The sequence below is a fragment of the Chlorocebus sabaeus genome, chromosome 12 (assembly GCF_047675955.1).
Source record: "Chlorocebus sabaeus isolate Y175 chromosome 12, mChlSab1.0.hap1, whole genome shotgun sequence".
Classification (NCBI taxonomy): Eukaryota; Metazoa; Chordata; class Mammalia; order Primates; family Cercopithecidae; genus Chlorocebus; species Chlorocebus sabaeus.
The window spans coordinates 63,152,654-63,173,198 of NC_132915.1; the positions used below are offsets into that span (position 1 = coordinate 63,152,654).

Genomic DNA, 20,545 nt, shown 5'->3' on the forward strand with positions numbered 1-20,545 from the left:
GAACAGGGTCTGATTATGTGGGTAGAAAACTCAAATGTGCTGGAGAGGAGAAAAGATAAAAACTTCATGATATCCTATAGGAAGGGCCTCCTTGGTGGACCTCAGCTCTCTGTCTCATTAATGATTTGGGTGAACTCACAGAAATCAATGCACATTTGTCTGATCTGAATGATTAGGTAGGAAAGGAGGAAAGAGCTCACAGGCTGCAAGTTCAGTCAGAACCAACACAGATATGTGACTGCTCCAGTAGCATAGTAGCTGGGACAAGGGAGGTGACAGCCCACAACAATCTCCTCAGAACACAACTGGAAACCTGCATCTCCCAGGGCCAGGAGAGGAGTGGTCAGGCTGGGGAGGCCCTGGCTGGCTGTGTGGGTCTGAGAGCATGGACCCTGGAGCCTACAGACCTGGATTTATATCTTGGCTTTGCCATTTTTTAGCTCAGTTTTTCTGAAACCTCAGTTTCTTCATCTGTAAAGATACCCTAATGATACTTGCTTTGCAAGATTTTCATGAGAACCCAAGATAATACAAGGGCAGCCCCTAACATAACACTTTTGTGCTACTGATCAATAACTGGCAGCTGTTGTTATTGATATGCCATGTCATAACTGATGGAGCTGGGAGGAGTCATCCGAGGAAGTGCTGACTTGAGGGCATATGGCTGTGTTCTCCTACTTCAAAGGAGCTATCACCAAGCATCCAATTCCTTGTGGCCAGAGGACAGAGTTGGGTCCCATAGGTAGAAGATGCAGGGGGTAGTATCAGCTAACTGGCTATCTGGCCACAGAAAACACTGCCTGACCTGGGGAGAGTCACACTTGCCAGGAAGCTGCTAAGGGGAGAGGATTCCTGCTCTGGGTCAGAGAATAGACAGCATAGCTGGAACCAGGTGAACTCTGAGGTCTGTGACTGCAAGACTCCAATTAATGTCCTCCTTGGTCAGTTTTCTAAGATAAACTTGGAGTCTCTTTCAGGCGTGGCAAAAGGTCCTCAAAGGTCAGTTCCCCAGAATTGACTTCGTAACCCTCCGCTGCACTACTCTGCACGTTTCCTCTGACACCATCACCACTGGGAGCTGGGTTAAACACTAACATGTATTATCACATTTCACCATCACAATGACCTGATGAGGCAGATGCCACCATCTGCCCCCACTTACCAGGAGGACTCTAAGATGCAGAGAAGCTAAGTAACTTGCCAGAGGTTGCCACTGAATTCTAATTTTGGTGGGATGGGATAGGAGTGCAGGTCTGTGTGGCTCTAGAACCCATCCTTTTAACCGCTACCTGACACTGCTGTTTCTGAGACATTGAATCCTTGGGAGCCATGGGGCTGGCCCCCTGGCCCCACCTGGGAGGACTGCCCATTCAGCTGGCTCACTCCTGCCACCTGCCCTAAAGCCTCTGGGCCTTTCCTGTCAGTCCCAAACTTTTTGCTCTTCTGTCAGCCTGCCAAGCACCTCTTCTTGGGGATTTAAGGAATTTCATACAATGGCAAGCTTCCTTTTGGTTCAAGATGAGTCACGTTTTCCTGAAGTTAAGCTTCCTGCTTTCTCATTGGTCTGGGCTATGGGGAGGGTCTGGAAATAGGAGTCTCAGTTCTGCCTTGTACTCCATGTATATAAGCATGTCTCTCCCCTCTTTGGGCCTTGGTGCCTTCCTCAGCCTTTGAGTAAGGGCTAAAACCAGATGATCTCTGAAGCCTTTAATGGGAGTCTGTCACTCTCTGAGCTGGTAAAACTTTTCTGTCTCCACCAAAGAAGGCTCCAACCTGCCTTTGTCTGCTTTCTGCTGCAGACCCTTCCTGGGCTCTCTTCAATGCCCTGCCTTGTGCTCAGAGATAGGCCTTCTCGAAAACAAGTCCAGAATGAAAGCATGAAGCAGGTTCTACCCAGGGACCAAGTATATCAGCTCAGACCCTTTGTGCCACTTGTGAGGTAGGAGTTCCTAGAAGAGGGTAGTGGCATGAGCTGGGTCTTGAGATATGCAGAGAAACCTTTACAGAGCTATCTGGGGTGAGTGGTGTCAGAGAGGCACTGCTGAATCAATTACAGGTGTGATATGGCTCAGGACATATGACCTTGCCAAGTGCTGGTTTATGAGGACCTGAAGTTTCTGTATCCCCACAGACTGATGATATCATCAAAGTGTCCCAGGCTGCTAAGATCGTGGAGCGGATGGTCAACCAGAATACATACGATGACGTTGCTCAAGGTAAGAAGTTGAAGTTCTGGCAACCACTATTATTGTCTGTATTAAAAAATTCTCATAAAAGCTTGAGTTATTTGGGTGTCTCGTGCTAGGTCCTATAGGTGCAAGCAGAGAAAAAATAATCCCTCTGTCCTCTGGATGTCACTGGGGAGACAAGACTTATGTGGATTAACCATGACTGATGGCATTAGAAACAATGTGCATACTGATGAGATCTGGAAATGGTGCAGCAAAGAATACCTGCACATTGATCCAATCTCATATTCCTGATAACCCTGGGAGGCAGGCAGAGCAGAAACTTGCTCATACTCTACACATGAGGAAGCTAAGGCTAAGGTCACCTGACTAGTGAGCGGCAGAGAGAGCCCAAACGGGTCTCGAGCTTCCTCATTCTATGCTCTGTCCTCTACTCAGTGCACCTTGGGAATGCTATAAATACCGGAATGTATGGGGTAGACAGAAACCACTCTGGGGATCCTCACGTAGGAGAGAAGGAAAATGAGGGATGAGTGTGAGTAGTTATGGAAGGCTTTAGAGAAGGCTTAGCTAGATGCCAAGGGAGAAGCAGAGTGTGAGAGAGAAGATAGCTACAGGGAGGATGTTCTGGACAGGGATGGCATCAGCAGTGTCTTGGCAGTGAAACCGAATAGGAATGCACCCTGGGGACAAGGGGCAGCAGGCTCCCTGACCCAAACAGGGGCTTCATTGAAAAGAGGTGAGAGTTCAGGCAGAAGAGGTTGTTAGAGCCCATTTATGAAGGGCCTTGAATATCATGCAAGGAATATGACCTATCTCTGCAGACAGTTCAGAGAACTGAAACTTTCTAGGCAGGGACATAGCCGGATGAGAGCAAGGTTGGAAGAGGATGTGATTGGGTAGAATATAGTGCAGAGGTGAAGGTGATGCTCAAGTGTGGGGTGGAAGGGGCCTTACTATACCTGACCTAACCTGTGTCTTAAGGGATGGAGAAAAGGGAACAGTTATAATTGTGAGAAACAAGCTCCAGCATTCACTGGGAGTAGCCTGTGTGTCAGGCATTGTGCTATGCAATTTACATGTTATTATTTTGTTTGTTCCTGACAGCCACACTGTGAGGTGAATACCATTATTATCTCCATTTTATAGATGAGAAACTCAGGCGGGGATGTTGCCACTTTTTCAAAGTCACAGCTAGTGTGAGGTGTGAATGGCAGCATCAGAACTCGAACACAGGCCCTTTGGATCCATCGCCTAAGCACTTTGCCGCTAGGCTGCAAAGCCACTGAGCTGGAAGAGGCATTTCAAGTAAACACCCTCAATAGATCTATCCTGGTGATTAATTAGTGATGAGATGAAGAAAGAGACTGATTCAGAAATGCTTAAATCCTGGGGGCCTGGGAAATTCTGGTGTCTTTGACAGTGTCAGGGAAATGGAATCCTTCCCATGGCATGAACAGCACATTCCCAAGTGGCTTGTATTTCCCTAAGAGGTTGTGCATTTATTTGGAGCAGCTGCCTTCCCAGAGTTGGCAGCTCCTCGATGCTGGCTGGTCTCCTTTGCTGACAGCCTAGGGCTCTTCTTGGTGACTTGATGCTCATTGCTCACCCATGGGACACAGAAACCAGGGCTGCCAAAAGCAGCAGCCTAAACAAGCCCCCTCGTTATCATTCAGACTGGAAAACGACCTTGAGTGCTTTTCAAAGCTGTCAAAGAACACAGCAGCTGTGAATGAGTTTGTCACTCACACAGCGTGGCTTCCTGAAACCCAGCCTCTGCAAGTGGCCCACCAAAGGGCTGCAAACCTGATTAATATCCATGGAGAAATTGGCCTTGGTGAACCACTTTCATTTATAAGAACACATCACATAAAAATGCATTGAACTTTGATTTTTTTTAATTGCATACTCTTTTCCCTTTGGGAAAGTGTAATCATGAAGGAGACATGAAAATAGAGAAGTGTTACCAATTAATCTCTGCTCTGAATTCAAGTATTTTCAAAGATAACCCAAGCTGGGGAATCTCTGATGTAATCAAGGCTCATGCCTCTCTGACCACTTGAATCTTTTTTGTTCTGAGACATTTCTGAGGTTTGAGTGAAGTCCCGCAACCTCAAGGTATGGGTACTATAGGAGATGTCAGGGTAATGCCTGGGCATGTTCTTGGCTTCACTGAATGACAGGATTCATTTTCTAATTGGTCACCCTTTGTCAAAAGAAGATCAAGAACTACTTCACTTCTGTTAATGGATTTCACTGCATTCTTTAAACAGTTGTTGGTTGTCTGTTTTGTGGCTGGCCCTGTGCTAGGCACTGGGGACCCAGAGAATATTTATGTGTCCTGCTCTCCAGGATCTGTCTGGTGGGGGAGAACAGGCCAAAAGGATAAACAGAGGCAATCTAGTGTGACAGATGTTTCAGTAGAGGAGAGGCAGGGCTGGAATAGAGGAAGAAATTAACTCTGCTCAAAAGAAAATGAAGACCTTACAGATGAGGAGTTTGATCTGGATCTGGAGTGAGTAGGAGTTTGCCAGGAAGAACAGGACATCTTAGACATGGAAAACTATGTAGAAAAACACAAAACAGGAGACAACTGGACTCATTGGCATGATTTGATATGGAGGGGACATGGACAGCTGACTAGAAATAACATGGAAGTGCCAGCCAGGAGCCTTGGTTTGATCTTCTCTGCAAGGGGAGCCATTGAGGGGGTTTCGGTGGAGTGAGGAAAGGGGTGTGGTGAGGTGCCTTGTTTGTACTCACTCTGATTGTTCTGTGAAACAAGGGTTGGAGGAGGAGTTACTGGAGGTAGGAGACCTGTTAGAGGGATATTGTCATAATACACATGATGGATGTTGGGACCTGAACCCGGGCAGGGACTATGGGTTTGGAGAGAAGAGAACGAATTAAAAAGATAGAAGAAAAATATGAGAAATTATGGAAACAGATCAGTCAAGGATTACTCATTTCTCATTTAGACAAGTGGGAGGATGGGGCATCTAACTTAAAGAAAGTGGGAGGCCAAGACAATTTTGTGGGCAGGAGATGAAGTTGAGTTCAGAGAACCCATGGGGGATCTAGGCAGCTTATTATAATAATAGGGAGGCTTGGCTGTGGATATGAAAATGGGCTGCACTTTAGAGATTTAGGAGACAGAATTAATAGAACTATTAATCAACCCCTGGCAGCTAAACCCTTGAAATTTGGCTGCTCCAAACGAGCCTCCTGAAGTGCTAGGGAAACACATGGGAACAAGGGCTGCAAACCCGGGATTTTATCCATGTAGACATGGCCGGTGTATTGTAATGTACCTCCAACAACGACAGTAACAATAGCTAACACAAAGAGCTTACTATGTGCCAGGCATTTTTCTAAGCTCTTTGCATATATTAACTCAATTAATATATCCTCACAACAACTCTGAGATAGGTAGTAGTATTATTCCCACTCTAAAACAGAGGCTTATTGTTTTGCCCAAGGAGGTACAGACAGTAAGTGGTGGACCTGGGTTTGCCATAAAGCGGCAGTCCCAGGGCCGACTCTGCCTGTGTGTGTTTAAGATTTTAAGTACTATGAGGATGCGGCTGATGAATACCGAGACCAGGTGGGTACCCTGCTGCCGCTCTGGAAGTTCCAAAATGACAAAGCCAAGCGCCTGTCCGTCACCGCCCTCTGCTGGTAAGTATAGGCATTGCAGCAAACCCAGAGCCCCTGAGTGCCCTCTACATCCCAAACCCCCAGTACCCCCTTCGGCACTTAACCACCTTGAGTATGACATGTGACAGTATGGAAAAATATGGAACTTGGATTCTTATGGGATTGCAGGACCACCCGCAGGACTCCCAGGTGGTGAGGTCCTAAGCTGGAGAATAGATGTCTGTAGCATAGTTAGGTACCAGTGCTCACAGGAAGGCCCTTGTCCACAGGAGGGCCATGTTCATTTCCTATGCCAATGGATTCATTTTTTTTTTTTTTTTTTTTGCAGGAATCCAAAGTACAGGGATCTGTTTGCAGTGGGCCATGGCTCTTGTAAGTGATCCGGCTATTCATTTATTTGCTCATGTAAACAGCAAACACTAAGTACCTACTCTGTACAGAGCTCTTTGCCAGTTGTAAGAAATACAAAGACAACTGCCCGCAGGGCGCTCACAGTCTAATGGGGAAGACCCACAATCCTACTGGCAATTAGTGCTGGATGAAGGGAATATTCTAAACTGAATGTGCCAATGGAGCCTTGAAGGAGTTATTCTGGTGAAGAAAGAGAGGAGAACACTTCTGGCAGAGGGACCTGCATATGCAAAGGCTTGGAGGCATGACAAATATGGCAGAATATGAAGCTGCTGGGGGCGGCCAGGGTCAGCCCTCAAAGGGCCCAGTAAGCCATTCCAAAAAGCTTGGACCTTCTCCTGAGGGGAAACCACTGAAGGAATTCAAGGACAGGGACATGACCAGTGCAGGGAGGAATTGCAGGCATTGCAGGCCTGAGACTGGAGGCAGGAAACCAGTTAGGAGACTGATACAGGTATCCCAAGGAGAGATGGCAGGACCTTAACCACATGGTAGAGTGGGGATGGAGGCCCCCTTTCCTGCCTTCTCCTCAGGCCTTCCTGATTGGGTGGGTGGGGGTGTGGGATGGGATCCCCTGAACCTTGGGAGCCCACTGCTGTCCAGAGTGTGCCCACCCCTGCCAGTTACCCACCCGAGGCAGGAAGGCAGCACAGTGGAAACTGTGTGCAGGTGATTTGCTTGAAGCCCCTAGTGCTGTGCTGTCCTGGACATTCCCCCTTCCCAACGGGAGAGGGCCCTACACTTCGCAGTAGTCTCGGCTCCCCAGTGCTAACAGCTTGTTCTCTGGCTGGGAGGATCAGCTTCTGCAAACACAAAAACCTTTCCATTCTCCAAGCTGCTGCTGGCTGGCAGGCATACAAGCTCCCAGTCACTGCCCCTCAGACTGCCTGTCCGCCCATTCTTTGACCAGGGTGGGGAGGAGGAGGGGGTGTTTGTCATTCCTCTCAGGGAGGAGACCTTGGAGCTGCTCCCAGTCTTGTGGTCTGGGCCGCCTTTGAGGATGCCCTAAATGCCTGCTTTGTGTCCCCACTCCTGAGGGTGGGCTGCTGCCAAGTGGGAAGTGCCCTCCCCCTCTGGCAGGGAACTAGCACATTCCTCCCCCTCTGCTGCAGCTACTGGGCCTGGAACAGGGCCTGGGGGTTGGGTTGGGCAGGCCCTCCCAGGAGTGGGTGTGGACCCCCTGTGAGGCTGCTCTCAGCCCAGGCTCTCTGCTCAGGACTGAGGCAGGGGTGTCGGGGTTGCTCCCCAGAAGGTAGGAGGAGAAACTGCTTCAGTTTTCACCCCATTCTTCCCCGACCCAGGTTCAGAAGCAGGCTCAGCTGGTTGGGGTCATGTGGAGGCTGTCGTGGGTGCTGGGGTCTGGGCAGCCTTGGGCAGGAGCAGTAGAGTAGGTCACCTCCCACCAGCAGATGACCTCGAGCCTGACAAGCCCAGCAATGTCCTTTGGGCAGGTACTTACCTGAGAACGGTCTCTTTGTCTTTCCTTGATCCTGTTAGCTACATCCACGTGCCTGAGTGGTACCCATCGTCAGCTACAGTCCTGGGGGTGGGGGTGTCACTTTCCAGTGACATCTGGGGCCAGAAGCCTCTCTGAGCCTTGGTTTCTTCATTGGTGACATGGAAAGGCTGACAACCTGCCAGGCCTCCATTCCAGGGCTATTGTGAGGTACGCTTGAGAGAGAAGAAGTAAACATGCTGCAAGCGGAGGAACCACCTACACATAAAGGACAATCATTGCTGATTTGTCTGTCATTCTTTCCCCTAGCTTTCCTGCAGTACCCTCAGGGGGCCCAAGCAGAGAAGAGGGGTGTGGAGACAGAGGGGAGTCTCCTAGGGAGCAGGGCCCAGTGGCAGCAGCAGTGGTATTTGCTTTTGCTGTCACTGGCTCAGGGGTTGTTGGCCAGCTTTCAGATGAGCATCTATTCTCCAGAGCCTTGCATATCTCAGAACCACCTGCAGAGGCCTGAATAGAGCCAGGCTGGGTGGAGACTCAGGAAGGCCCCTGCATCCATCCTGAGCTTGCTTCTGGGAGTCCCATGCTCTTGAGTGCCTCCATGGGAGAAAGAGGGCAAAGCTAGGGCAGACAGAAGGCACCCTAGCTGCTGGATGGGATCACTATGAGGAGCAGCTGGTCTCCCCAGCATCCGTCACACTGTCTTTGGAAGCTCCCAGATACTACCCTCCCATATTCAGATTTTGCCTCATGAGGACAAACACTGGAGTGAGAATTTGGGTTTGATGTTGGATTTGACTCTGGTGAGCTGAGTCTAGACCTCATAAACCTCCTTTTTATGGTATTCCCAGATATTTATTCTGTGACTCAGCCAAATAAAATTTTGGCAGGGGTAGATATATACCCTAGGAAGGACTGGGGCCAGTCCCTCATTTCTGGCTGGGACAAGCCAGGTTGGTTGGAGCCAGCCAGGAACAAGCAGGTAGAGAAAAGGGAATCTGGGCAATTTCCTGCAACAGCACAGAAACATCCCCACGTGCTTCCCCACTATAGCTGCTGGGTAGCAGGTAGTGAGCACAATAGGCTGCTTAAAGGGCAAAGATTGGGATCCCCACTAGGGCCAGGCTCCATGTGCCCAGCAGAGTGGAGAAAGAGGCTGTCAGTTGGTATAAAGCAGGTGGAGGAAGGTTAGAAGGTAAAGGAACTAGCCCAGGAAGAGATGGCCTTGGGACTGCTGGGATGCAATGATGTCAGCCGGCTGTACTGAAGCAGTCCTTTCCAGCCCATTAGCCAATTCATAGCAGGGAAACAGGGACTTCTCATGGTCTGCCAGGCATGGATGGTGGAACAGATCAGGATGCTCTGTGTGGTCCTGAGGCTTTCACACAGGAGATGGGGCAAGAAGCTTCCCAGAGAGCCATGCATTGGAAGAGCAGGGGAGCCAGCTGTCCCCCAGCCCAGCCTCTCTCTGGGGACAGCACCCTCAAAAGGCGCCAATGTCAGGCTCTAAGTCCCAGCTCTAAATCCCTTCCCACTGTGTCCCACCACATCCTGGCCTGTCCCTGGGCCTGCCCAGGCCAGAGATACACTTTTAGGGATTTAAATCTTTGCTGATCATTTATTTGTCAGCTTCACTAATTAAGCAGTGTTAATTTCATTTACCGAAAATGGAAATTCATCCACCTCATTTCTCCTCATTCATCCTCCACACACAAAATCCATCACTCCTCGGCTGCAGGCTGCGTAAAATTTACAGGACTAATTATGTTGTCAGGTCTCTTTGTAAATACAGTCCATAAAGGCCACTGTGCTTGCTGGGTTGTAATGCAAGGGCATTCCTGTTGTTAGTTTAATTACTGGTTAGTTATTTAGGTTCTCAAATGTTTGCCTCATTTTCCCTAAATCAAATTAAATGTCCCGCTTGATGTATTCTGTCTCTAAGGTTTTGCTCTTATTTCCACACTGTTTAAATATTACTCCTAATCGAAAGAGAGTGCCTGGAAAAGCCCAGCTGCTCGAGAGACTGAGCCCAGCTTGGCACCATGGCCTCTGGGCCATGCTTGAGGTTTTGAATCCTCTAGCAACTGATACCCTTCTTTAGAGCAGCGTTGGGCTGGTCCCCTGCCTTTGAAGACTGTGAAAGTCCTAACACAAGGGGCATTTTTGTTCCTGGAGTCGAAGGTGGCAAGGCTGAGGTATGGGAAATGGAGAGAGGGTTTCATTATTGTCATCAGAAGGGCGGAGGAGCACTGCATCCATCCAGCTGACTTCTAGAGGGACGGCTTCCAAATCATCCCAGAAAAAAAGTACCATCTATGGGAGGCTCTCTCTCTGATTCCTAAAAGTAGGTTTGGGTCAATTTTCCCTAAATGTCTACTATACAAGTTTCCTGTTGCTGCTGGAATAAACTACCACAAATTTAACGGCTTAAAATAACACAAAATTATCATACAGTTCTGTAGGTCAGAAGTCCAAAATAGGTTTCACAGAACCAAAACCAGGTGGTAACAGGGCTGCATTCCCTCTTGAGGCTCCAGGGGAGCAGCCCTTTCCCTGCCCTTTCCAATTTCTACAGGCTGCCCACATTCCATGGCTTGTGGCCCCCTTCCAGCAAGCAATCAAATCATTCTGACATCTGCTTCTATGGTTACATCTCCTTCCCTGACTCTCCTGCCTCCCTTTTTCCCTTATAAGAACCCTTGTGATTACATTGAGTCTACCCAGATAATCCAGGATAATCTCCTCCATCTCAAGGTCTTTCACCTAATCAAATCTGCAGAATCCCTTTTGCCATGAAAAGTGACATATTTACAGGCTCAGGGGATTAGGATATGGACGTCTTTGCAGGGGGCCCTTATTCTGCCTACCACACGCCCCCTCCAAGTGCCTCTTGCATGACTTAATAAGGGAGTCATTAAACAGCTGCTGTCTTGGAGCCAGTCCTGGGCTAGACTCATTTAGGACAGCACAGTAAGAGAGGAAGCCTGCTGTCAGTGGCTGGCCTGGTATCCTTGTCTCTGTAGCTTGGCGTCTACTTCCTCCTGTCCACTGACCTGGCCTGATGCCCCTACATGCCCTCTGCCTTAGCAGAGTGCCCCCAGGTAGGGGGCTGCACTAGCCTTCCACCTCTCCAGCTCCGGCTCCCCTGAGCTTGGTGAGGAGGCTGGGAGGACCGAGCTGGTGGCAGGAGGGCTGGGACTATATTCATGACTACATATCAGGATGAGCGCCAAGTACACAGAAAATGAAAGAAAGAGTGGCAGGCACTCCCTTGACATGGGGCTGGTGGGGAGAAGGGCCTCTGCTGAGTGGTCCATTGTTGATCGCCAAAAGTTGTGCCCAGGCCAAGTGGGCCTGTGGAAGCCTGACTGGCTGGCCTGGGACTTCTGGATTTGGGGACCATGCCTAGATTTAGGGCTCAGGCTGAACCTGGGACTGTGGGGATAAGCTCATAGGTGGCTAGTTTGGGACTCACTGTAGACAATTCCATATTAGTTCAAGTTAGCCTGTACTTGACTGGGGGGAGGGGTACATGGGCATTATCGAGGCATCTGTGGAAAGCTGCCTGCCCTGGGCTGGGCATCCAAACCCCCTCTGAGGGTGTTGCTCCTTCCCAAGGTCACACACCTTCTTCACTTAGCAGCTCTTTGAGCCAGCGTCCCCCTTTCCTGCACCTCGGGGAGAATTAGGAGAATAAACCTGGTCTCCTTGATTGGTTGTTGGATCCTTCCATGATCTCTGAGAAGGGAAAGGTCACATCTCATAATTCCACTTCACAGATGGAAAAGATGAAGCCCAGAGAGGAATCCCACACTCCGACAGATGCGGAGCAGAGCAGAGCAGAGCAGGGCTTGCCCATCTAGTGGGGTAGGGGTGAGGAGGCTTCCCCAGGCAAAGCAGTTGGATCTTCCAACCTCAGCCACCCATCTTCCCTGGGTAGATGACTTCATGAAGCAGAGCCGGGGCATGCTGCTGCTCTACAGCATGAAGAACCCCAGCTTCCCTGAGTATATGTTCAGCAGCGACAGCGGCATCATGTGTCTCGACATCCACGTGGACCACCCCTACCTGGTGGCAGTGGGCCACTATGACGGCAACGTGGCCATTTACAACCTCAAGAAGCCCCACTCCCAGCCCTCCTTCCGCAGCTCAGCCAAGTCTGGCAAGCACTCGGACCCTGTGTGGCAGGTCAGCCTGGAACCAGGATGGGAGGGGTGGGGATGGGAGCACCATGTGGGCCTGAGGCCACTGGAGGAGGGAGGGAGCTTGGGGAGGAGAGGACCGCAGGCAAGAGATGAGGATGGTAGGTACCATCAGGCCAGGATCTGGGTGTCAGAAAAGGCAGAAAAGGGCAGAAGGTGAAAATCAGGAGGCAAGAGGGTCTCCAGTGACAGCTGGGGTCTGCTGCCCCAGAGCTCCCCTCAGGAGGGCCCTATCTGTTTGCCAAGGATCTCTTGGATGTGGCGATCAGTAACTCAGAAGACATAGCTGGAAGCCTCCAGGGCCTGATAGGCCCCAGCTGAGTACAGTGGGCCCTTGGACAATGTGGGAATGAGGGACATTGACCCCCACACAGTCAAAAATCTGTGTATAACTTTGGAGTCTTCAAAAACGTAACTACTAATAGCTTACTTTTGACCAGAAGCCTTACTGACAACAGTCAAATGATACATATATTGTGTGTTATGTATATTTTATATACTGTATCCTTATAATTGGGCAAGTAGAGAAAAGAAAATATGTTATTAGGAAAATCATAAGGAAGAAAAAAATATTTATTGTTAATTAAATGTAAGTGGATCATCACAAAGGTCTTCTTCCTCATCATCTTCACACTGAGGAGGCTGAAGAGGAGAAGGAAGAGGAGGGGTTGGTCTTGCTGTCTCAGGGATGGCAGGGACAGAAGAAAACCTGTGCATAGTTGAACCCATGTAGTTCAAAGTCACGTTGGTCAAGGGTCAATGTATGTTAAAGACCAGGTCCTTGTCTACAAGCTTCCTCAACTCCCCACAGGGCTTTCCTCTGCCATCTGGGCTAGATTTGGGGAAACTCCCAGGCAGGGGCGGCTGCTGCTGGTTGCCTGCCCTTGGGTGGGACTGTAAGGCCTGGTAGGCAGGTCTGCCCCTGAGCCTCTCTGTAGCACCCCCTCTTCTCCAGACATGCCTAGAGTGGTAGGTGGGGCCTCTGCAGAAGTCTGACACCAGCCTGGAACCATTACCTGGACATTGGGGCTGCATTTCACCCTGACTGTGTTTCCCATCATATTCCACGGGGAGTAGATTTCAGTTTCACTCTCAGAGGGTCTCTTAGTTGTGGCATTGCAGGCCCTTCTTTATTGTGTCCCAAAGGTCCCTTTCCTTCAAAGGCTGTGTACTCTTTTTCCATGGGCAGGTCTGGGAGGACCTAAGGATGAATTTCTGCCTCAAGTTGCTCAAGGTCTCTGGGCTCATCAGGCAGCACTGGGACTCTGTCTTCTCTTCTTTCGATTCCCTCCTGCCCTGAGAGTCTGCAGGCAAGCTCTGCACTCCTGCCTCTTATGGCCCTGAGCTCCCTGAGACATGTGGACACCTTCCCCAGCACTGACAGGCCTGAGCAGAGGGAGGACTGCCCAGGCACAGGGGCAATGGTGCCCTCTCAGCTTTATCCTTTACCCAGAGCCTGGGGCAGAGGGTGGGAGGGAGGCATCTCCTCCTGCCATACACCCTCCCCAGCTACTCTCTAACAAAGCAGAGATCAGAGGTTGCAGCCTCAGGAGTTTTCTCCACCAAAAAGTCCACCTCCCAATTCATCACCAGGCCTTCCAGACACATGTAGGTCTCTAGACTGGGGGAGGATCTCTGTAGAAACTTTAAAACTCATGGAGAGGAAAAAAGGCCTGTCTTGACCATACCTGGCCCAGCCCTGCCCCTGCTTTCCTAGCTCAGCCCAGGGCCAAGTGCAGAGCATCTCTGGTTGGCGCGACCACTCTCCTTCCTCAAGCCAAGCAGAAGGGCAGAGGCCCAAGCCAACCACCCTACTCCTACTCTGCTATGTCCTGGAAATCAAATAGCAGATTGCAGGGAAAATGGGGCGTTGTAAAGAACATTATTGCTTTCACTGAGCAGGTCCCAGGAAGACAGGAACTCAGGGGACAGGGAAGCCTTCTGCTCTGCTCTCCTGCCAGGAAAACAGGGCTGCTGACTTTGCAAAATGGAAGACTCAGGTTCTTGTATAGAATCATGGCATGTGACATGGGCAGGACCCACCTGTCTCTCACCTGTTTACTCACATCCTGTTCTCTTCTTTTCTTCTCATTCCTTCCTCCCTCATTCATTCACTTACTCATTCATACATTCAGTAACTCCTCCCTGTGTGCTCCTCTGGTTGATCTCTGGAGTTCCTACTGGGGAGATAACCACAGCCACAGGCTGACCAGGGCAGGGCAGTATGCTAAGTGCTAAAGTAGAAGTGTGCAAGGAGGGGCACCCACATTGTCCTGGGCGGGGACGTCTTTCTAGAGGAAGCAACACCTGAGCTGGATTGTGAGGGAGGAGAAAGAGTTAGTGAGATGAAGAAGGTACAAAGGGATCACATGTGCAATGACATGGGGCACCAAGCAGAGTAGCCTGTTGGGAAGTGACACATCATTTGAAGCACCCTGCGCTTATCTATTAAATTAAGATGCTTGGACAGTGTACGTCCGTGGTTTCAAGCAAAGTGTTCATGCAGAAGCCCTATATATTAAAAAGATGAGAGTGGTGCTCGAGTAGGACCCGGGCCCTGCTTGCTTAAGGGTCCCCTATTTTCACTCCCTCTACCCCCTGAGCATAGTTTCAAAATTGCTGCCCAACCATCAGAGAGTTTGGGGCAGAGGAGTAACACAGTCATGTTTGTCTCTTGGAAAGATACTCTGGCTGCAGCATGAGTGATTTTGAAACCTGAGCTAGGGCAGGGGCAGTGGAGACAGAAATGAGAAGACAGGGTTAAGAGCTGGTGGGGTAGTAAAATCAACAGAAGGAAATGATTGATTAGATATGGGGAAAGGGAAGAATTCATGCTGCCTGGGTTTGAGTTGCTTAGTAGGCTATCCATAGAAGTGAGAAATGGCAGAAGAAAAACAGGTTTGGCCAGAAACCAATACAAGAAACCCAAGGGACACCCAGAGGGAGGCATCCTCCAGGCAGTTTGCTATAAGAGCATGGAGCTTGAAGGAGAGCCAGGCTGCTGAATGAGATGTCAGAGACATCAGAGTCTAAGTCCCTCTTAACAGGACTGTGTCAGAGATACTGTGTCAGAGATATTTGGGGGAGGCCAGAGAGGTTGTGTTAGATCTCAAATGCCAGGCTGAGGCAGAAGGAGTTTGTTCTGCTGGCAGTGGTGAGCCACGGAAGGTTTTGGAGCCAAGGAGAGGACTGTCTGTTCTAAGAAGATTGGGCTCCTGTCCCACAGCACAGGCTTCTTCTCCAGGGAACCTGCCTGAGTAGCCAGCTCTGTGCAGGCCCTACTGTGAAGCTTCAACCAGCAACACTCTGTGGGTGTGTGTGTGTGTGTGTGTGTGTGTGTGTGTGCGCGCTGGTGCAATTCTGGGGAAGGAGGCAGGAAGGATGTACAAACAAGAGACTAGGGTCAAGCAGGTCTGCCCTAAGCAAATAAGGCAGAAGAGAATAAATCAGTGAAGCAGGCTCCAGCTCCTCCCTACCACCTGGTCCCTGGGAATTCATTCATTCTCTTAACCTCACTTACCACCCTCCCTCTTTTGCTTTATTCCTACCGGCTCACCTACACCCCAGGAGCATGTGTGTGACTTGCACACACACATATACACAGTCACTTGCAAATACACACACACCACCCCCCACTGGGCATCGGGCTGCTAAGTGGGGTGTGAAATACAATTTCCATGCGGTGCTGGCGTCTGCTCATTAAACACTTCCCTTTGCAGCTCCCTAGCGCCTCTTACAGCCTGGCCTTTGACACCCCCAGTCCCCTCCCCCCTTTAAAGGGACCACCTTTGCAGAAGGGGAAGCGGTCTCAATATTATGGCTGGCTCTGACTTATGCTTCACAGGCTCTGTGGCGCTCTCAGTCCAGTGAAAGTGCAAAAGAGCCAGCTCCCTGGACAGACCAAGACGGATTCAGCCTGCCTTTCTGAAGCTCCAACCCACCAGGCCTCAGGCTGGCTGGGGAATGACAACCCATTCTCCACTTCCCTCCAGCCCCCAACAACCCTGGTGACAGCTGCAGTTACAGGCAGCAGGCAACAGTACTGGGTTCTTGGCCTCCCTCACTGGTCCTCTGCTTGTGACCGGGGGAGGCGACAGGACGGTGGTCCCAGCATAGGCGGTCTGGAGGGAGCTAGAGAACGGAAAACTCTGGGCACCCAGCCCCACCCCAGCTCTCTGGGACATGGTGTGGCCAGGCCTCCACATCTGGCAACAGAAACTTGAGTCTCAAGCGTGTCATCTTCATAAGACAACAGCTCTGTCTCCAAAACACTTTCCCATATGTTTGCTTCCAGCCCTGAGAAGATGGGTGGGGCAGGATAATTAACCCCGACTTGCAGTTGGAGAAATGCAAGTCAAATCTGGGACTGGGAGCAAAGTTCTGGGAGCAGGTGTTAGTAGCAAAGGAAAGGTGGGAACAGAGGTAGTAGCAAAGGAAAGGTGGGAACAGAGGAGACACTTCCTAGAGAAAGGCCAAGCCTGGAAGAGGTGAGCAGGAGACAGGGGCCTGCTCCTGTTCACCCACCACAAGCAAGCAGGGAAAGGCCCCTGCAGAACCTTGGCACCCAGATCCCTAGGATGATAGTAATAATAAGGACATTAGCTAACATGTATCAAATACTTCATATGTGCAATGTTCTGACGTAAGGGCTTCACATATATTATCTCATTTATTTCTCACAAAAAACCTATGCTATTATGACTCCTGTTTTATAAACAGGAAACTGGTTGATGGGCCCTGTTCTTTCCAGGCCATGTTTATTTATGTAAGGTAGTTGAACCCATAGCCACTGCCTTCTCCCCATAGTGGAGCTCCTGGAACCCAACCCAGGAAGGGTCTGGGTACCTCCACTGCCAAGCCAGTAAATTAAAGCAATGCTTTGACTGGCACTATTGCTCCAGGATGGTCAAGAAAGGAATGAGAAAGGAATGAGAGACAGAGATGGATGGAAGGAGGGAGAAAGGACCAATCATGGGATTCTGGGAAATGGGCTCCCAGAATTTGCTGCTGGGCCTCAGATGGGTGCTTGGGGGTGTCCTGCTCTGCTTACAGCCCTAACTCAACACCCTAGCAGGGTCCCAGAGCTCACGTTTTGGGATGTTTCAGGTCAAGTGGCAGAAGGATGACATGGACCAAAACCTTAACTTCTTCTCTGTGTCATCTGACGGCAGGATTGTGTCTTGGACTCTCGTGAAGGTGCCTGTTTCCCAGACAGGGTCATGCTGGGATGATTGGGGAGGCGGGAAGCTAAATAGCAAAGGGCACCCCCCAGCCTTGCTCATCTAACCCAACCCATGTGCCCTCCCCCCACATCCCTCTGTCTGTGGCTACAGAGCGAGCTGGTTCACGTAGATGTCATCAAGCTGAAGGTGGAAGGCAGCACCACGGAAGTTCCTGAGGGGTTGCAGCTACACACAGTGGGTAGGAGCCCCAGTCCCCTCACCTCCAGGCCTGGCAAGGACATTCAGGCCCAGTGAGGGTCAGTGAGAATGGTCCTTTCCCTGACTGAGTGCTCCCTCCCCAACCTGTGCCAGAGCCAACAGGAGGTAATAGGAAGGCCTGGCCCAGTCTGCTGAGCCCTTGGCTGTTTGTAGACCCTCCCTGTTTATGCAGTTCCCATCCCTGTGTTTGCAGACCCTGTTCCTGTTTATGCAGATCAGGTGCTGTTATGCAGATCCAGCCCTGTTTATGCAGATCAGGCCCCTGTTTACCCAGATCCTGTCCCTATTTACTCAATTCCTACCCTGTTTATGCAGACTATATCCCTGTTGGCACAGACCATGTCCCTGTTCGCAGACCCTGTCCCTGTTTACCCTGACCCTGACCCTGTTTAACTCAATCCCTGACTTGTTTACCCAGGCCCCCATTCCTGTCTGCAGAACCCCTGGCCGTTTGCAGAATCCTAACTGCCTGGGACAAGCAGGCCAGAGGGCTGGTTTCTGTTTGCCTGGCCTGGTCCCAGCCCTTACAGGGGCCCAAGTTCAGTCTGTCCTGCGCTGAGTCCTGCACTGAGATGCCTGGGCTGAGTTCCTCTGCTGTGTAGGGGAGGCGCTGGGAGCCTCCCTCTTGGAATTGGGCTAAGCCTGCCCCTCCCTCTTCTCCCAAGGTTGTGGCACTGCCTTTGACTTCCACAAAGAGATTGACTACATGTTCCTAGTGGGCACAGAGGAGGGAAAAATCTACAAGGTGAGGCTGCCCTGTGCCAGCTCCGTAGAGGGCCACTTAGGCCTGAGCACCTGGGGAGCTTAGAGTTCTCAACAGATCCTATTTTGATGGATTTTAGTTCCCATCAGTTCTAGAAGGACTCTTGAGGGAAGAGAATGTATTTCTTGACCTGCTTGGGTGACAAGAATAAGGCCTAAATGCAGGAGAGGGGATGGAAAATCTAGAGGGTGACTTTAGCCCAGCCCAGCATCTTTTCCTCTGGACCCTCCTTCCCTTCCTGGGAGTTGAGGTAGAAGGGGGAATTCTAGTCGTAGGAGTTAGAACATTTTGGGAAAACTTCCTGGAGGAGATTTGTACTTGAGCTGAGCTTTGAAGGCCAGAATTATCTCTGAATACTGGGTACATCCCAGCCAGCAGGATGGAACCTCACGGTCAGTTTCTACAAGGTCTCAGTGGTAGTAGATGAACATCCTTCTGAACCTCCATCCATCCAGAAATAGCTCTGCTGCAAGCTTTTCTTAGGCTCAGAGACTCAGAATGTTAATTACAGGCAGCCTCTTGGGAGCCCCTGAGGCCCAGCCAGAACTGGTCTGAATGCAAAAGAAGTCCCCACCCCCTCTTCACCCCTCCCACTGGCAGCCCAAGAGAGGCCAGAGTAACGAGAGACTACTCAGTCACGCTGTCTCCTGGAGGGAGGGAGAAAGGGGCACGCTGGTCAGGGCAAAAAACTGAATAGGATATCTGGAGATCCAAGTCAGCTTCTGGCTCTGCATCTGCTCTTGCCTGGACAAGGTGGGATGTTATCACTGTTGCAAGGATGATGTCTGGGCTGCAGGTGGACCCAGGGCTCTGTCTGTCCACAGGCCTTGGCCTGGATGAATGCCAGACCACACCTCACCCAGGGCCTAAGACCTGCTCTGCCCTCTCTTAAGGAGAGAAGGCTTTTTCTGTCTGGCCTGGAATCCTCTGGGGTCAGGGCACTACAGCCCTTTCCTTCATCCTGCAGGAAGGCTCCCCTGCCCATCCTGAACCCCCAGACCCTCAAGCCCTTCCTTTCCCCCAGGGTGTGCTGAGGGTGGGAAGGGCAGCCAGGAGCTTGGCCCCAGTTCAGCTGGGATGCGATGTGGTGTAAGGACAGGAGAGGAGTCTAAGGCGCTGATCCTCCAGGCCCCCAGGGAAGTGGTGGCTGCTGACCTTTCTCTCACTTCTGACCCCTGTTCCCTCCCACACCAGTGCTCTAAATCCTACTCCAGCCAATTCCTCGACACCTATGATGCCCACAACATGGCAGTGGACGCTGTGTCCTGGAACCCATACCACACCAAGGTCTTCATGTCCTGCAGCTCCGACTGGACAGTGAAGATCTGGGACCACACCATCAAGTGAGGGGCCTGTTCCTGGCCCTGTCCTGGGCCCTCCCCTGGGCTATGGCACTGTGAGCCCTCTGTGCCATGGGCTTTCCACCCTCCACCTCTGCAGGACCCCGATGTTCATCTATGACCTGAACTCAGCCGTGGGTGATGTGGCCTGGGCACCATACTCTTCTACTGTGTTCGCAGCAGTCACCACAGATGGGAAGGTGAGTGCCAGTGTCCTGACCTCACTGAGTCCCTACTGGAGATCAGGTGTGGTAGCTCAGGGCCTTCCTGATGGACAACCCACCCCATGCCTAGGTCAGGAAGGAGAAGGTGGGACATAAGGACTATGTATTCTCAAGGGGCAAGCGATCCAGGGTACAGCTGAAAGAGGAATCATTCATCCCATGAGGCCTCAGGGAGGGAACAGGGCTGTTCACCTTGGAGGAGAACATCACCTGGGGGATGAGATGCCATCAAGCAGTTATTTCCTCTGCTCTATGGTGGGGAGCTGCAGGGTAGCAGGACCCGGTTCCATCTAAGGAAAAATGTATGAGCCAGAGTTAATCAGTGACTGAATAGTGTCTATAAGGTAGTGAAGTCTCCATCCCTGGAAGTGTGCAAGCTGATTCTGAGGCAACTTCAGTGGGGTGGAATGGGAGGGGGCTATTCAACACTGAGAATTGGTGAGAGCTCAGAAACAAATATCTTGTGAGCATATTCTTGGATGCAAACCCGTTTTCCCTATGGGCTTTGATACAAACTGAGAAGCACTGGCTGCCCCAAGGAAAGAATGCAGCGACGAAGGCACCATCCTCAAGTCCATCAGTCATCTCTTCTTGGAAGAGATGACTACTAAGGGCCAACGACGGTGCCCAGCTCCAGGCTGGACTTAGATACCTGCTCTTGTGGAGCTTATGTTCTAGTGAAGGGAAAGATACAAAGAGCAACAACAAAATTCCCAGTGTTAAGTGCTAGGCAGAGAATTATTAATAAAAACCTGTAATACGTAAACATAAATGTTCATGGCAGCATTACTCATAACAGTAAGAGTGGCAACAGCCCAGTGTCCATCAACTGCTGAATGGATAAACAAAATATAGTCTCTCCTTG

At 50.6% G+C, this 20,545-nt stretch overlaps 1 protein-coding gene across 1 annotated transcript in view; it reads left to right on the top strand.

Annotated features, from left to right (window-relative positions):
• The window catches only part of DNAI1 (dynein axonemal intermediate chain 1), a 65,207-nt gene that overhangs the window by 38,895 nt on the left and 5,767 nt on the right, over positions 1-20,545 (top strand). Inside the window, exons 10-18 of the mRNA XM_073021741.1 lie at positions 2,132-2,216; positions 5,750-5,867; positions 6,175-6,218; positions 11,651-11,898; positions 17,019-17,108; positions 17,246-17,333; positions 18,019-18,098; positions 19,311-19,459; positions 19,557-19,656. Coding sequence (XP_072877842.1) covers positions 2,132-2,216; positions 5,750-5,867; positions 6,175-6,218; positions 11,651-11,898; positions 17,019-17,108; positions 17,246-17,333; positions 18,019-18,098; positions 19,311-19,459; positions 19,557-19,656 — 1,002 coding nt within the window. The remainder of the gene's footprint in view (positions 1-2,131; positions 2,217-5,749; positions 5,868-6,174; positions 6,219-11,650; positions 11,899-17,018; positions 17,109-17,245; positions 17,334-18,018; positions 18,099-19,310; positions 19,460-19,556; positions 19,657-20,545) is intronic.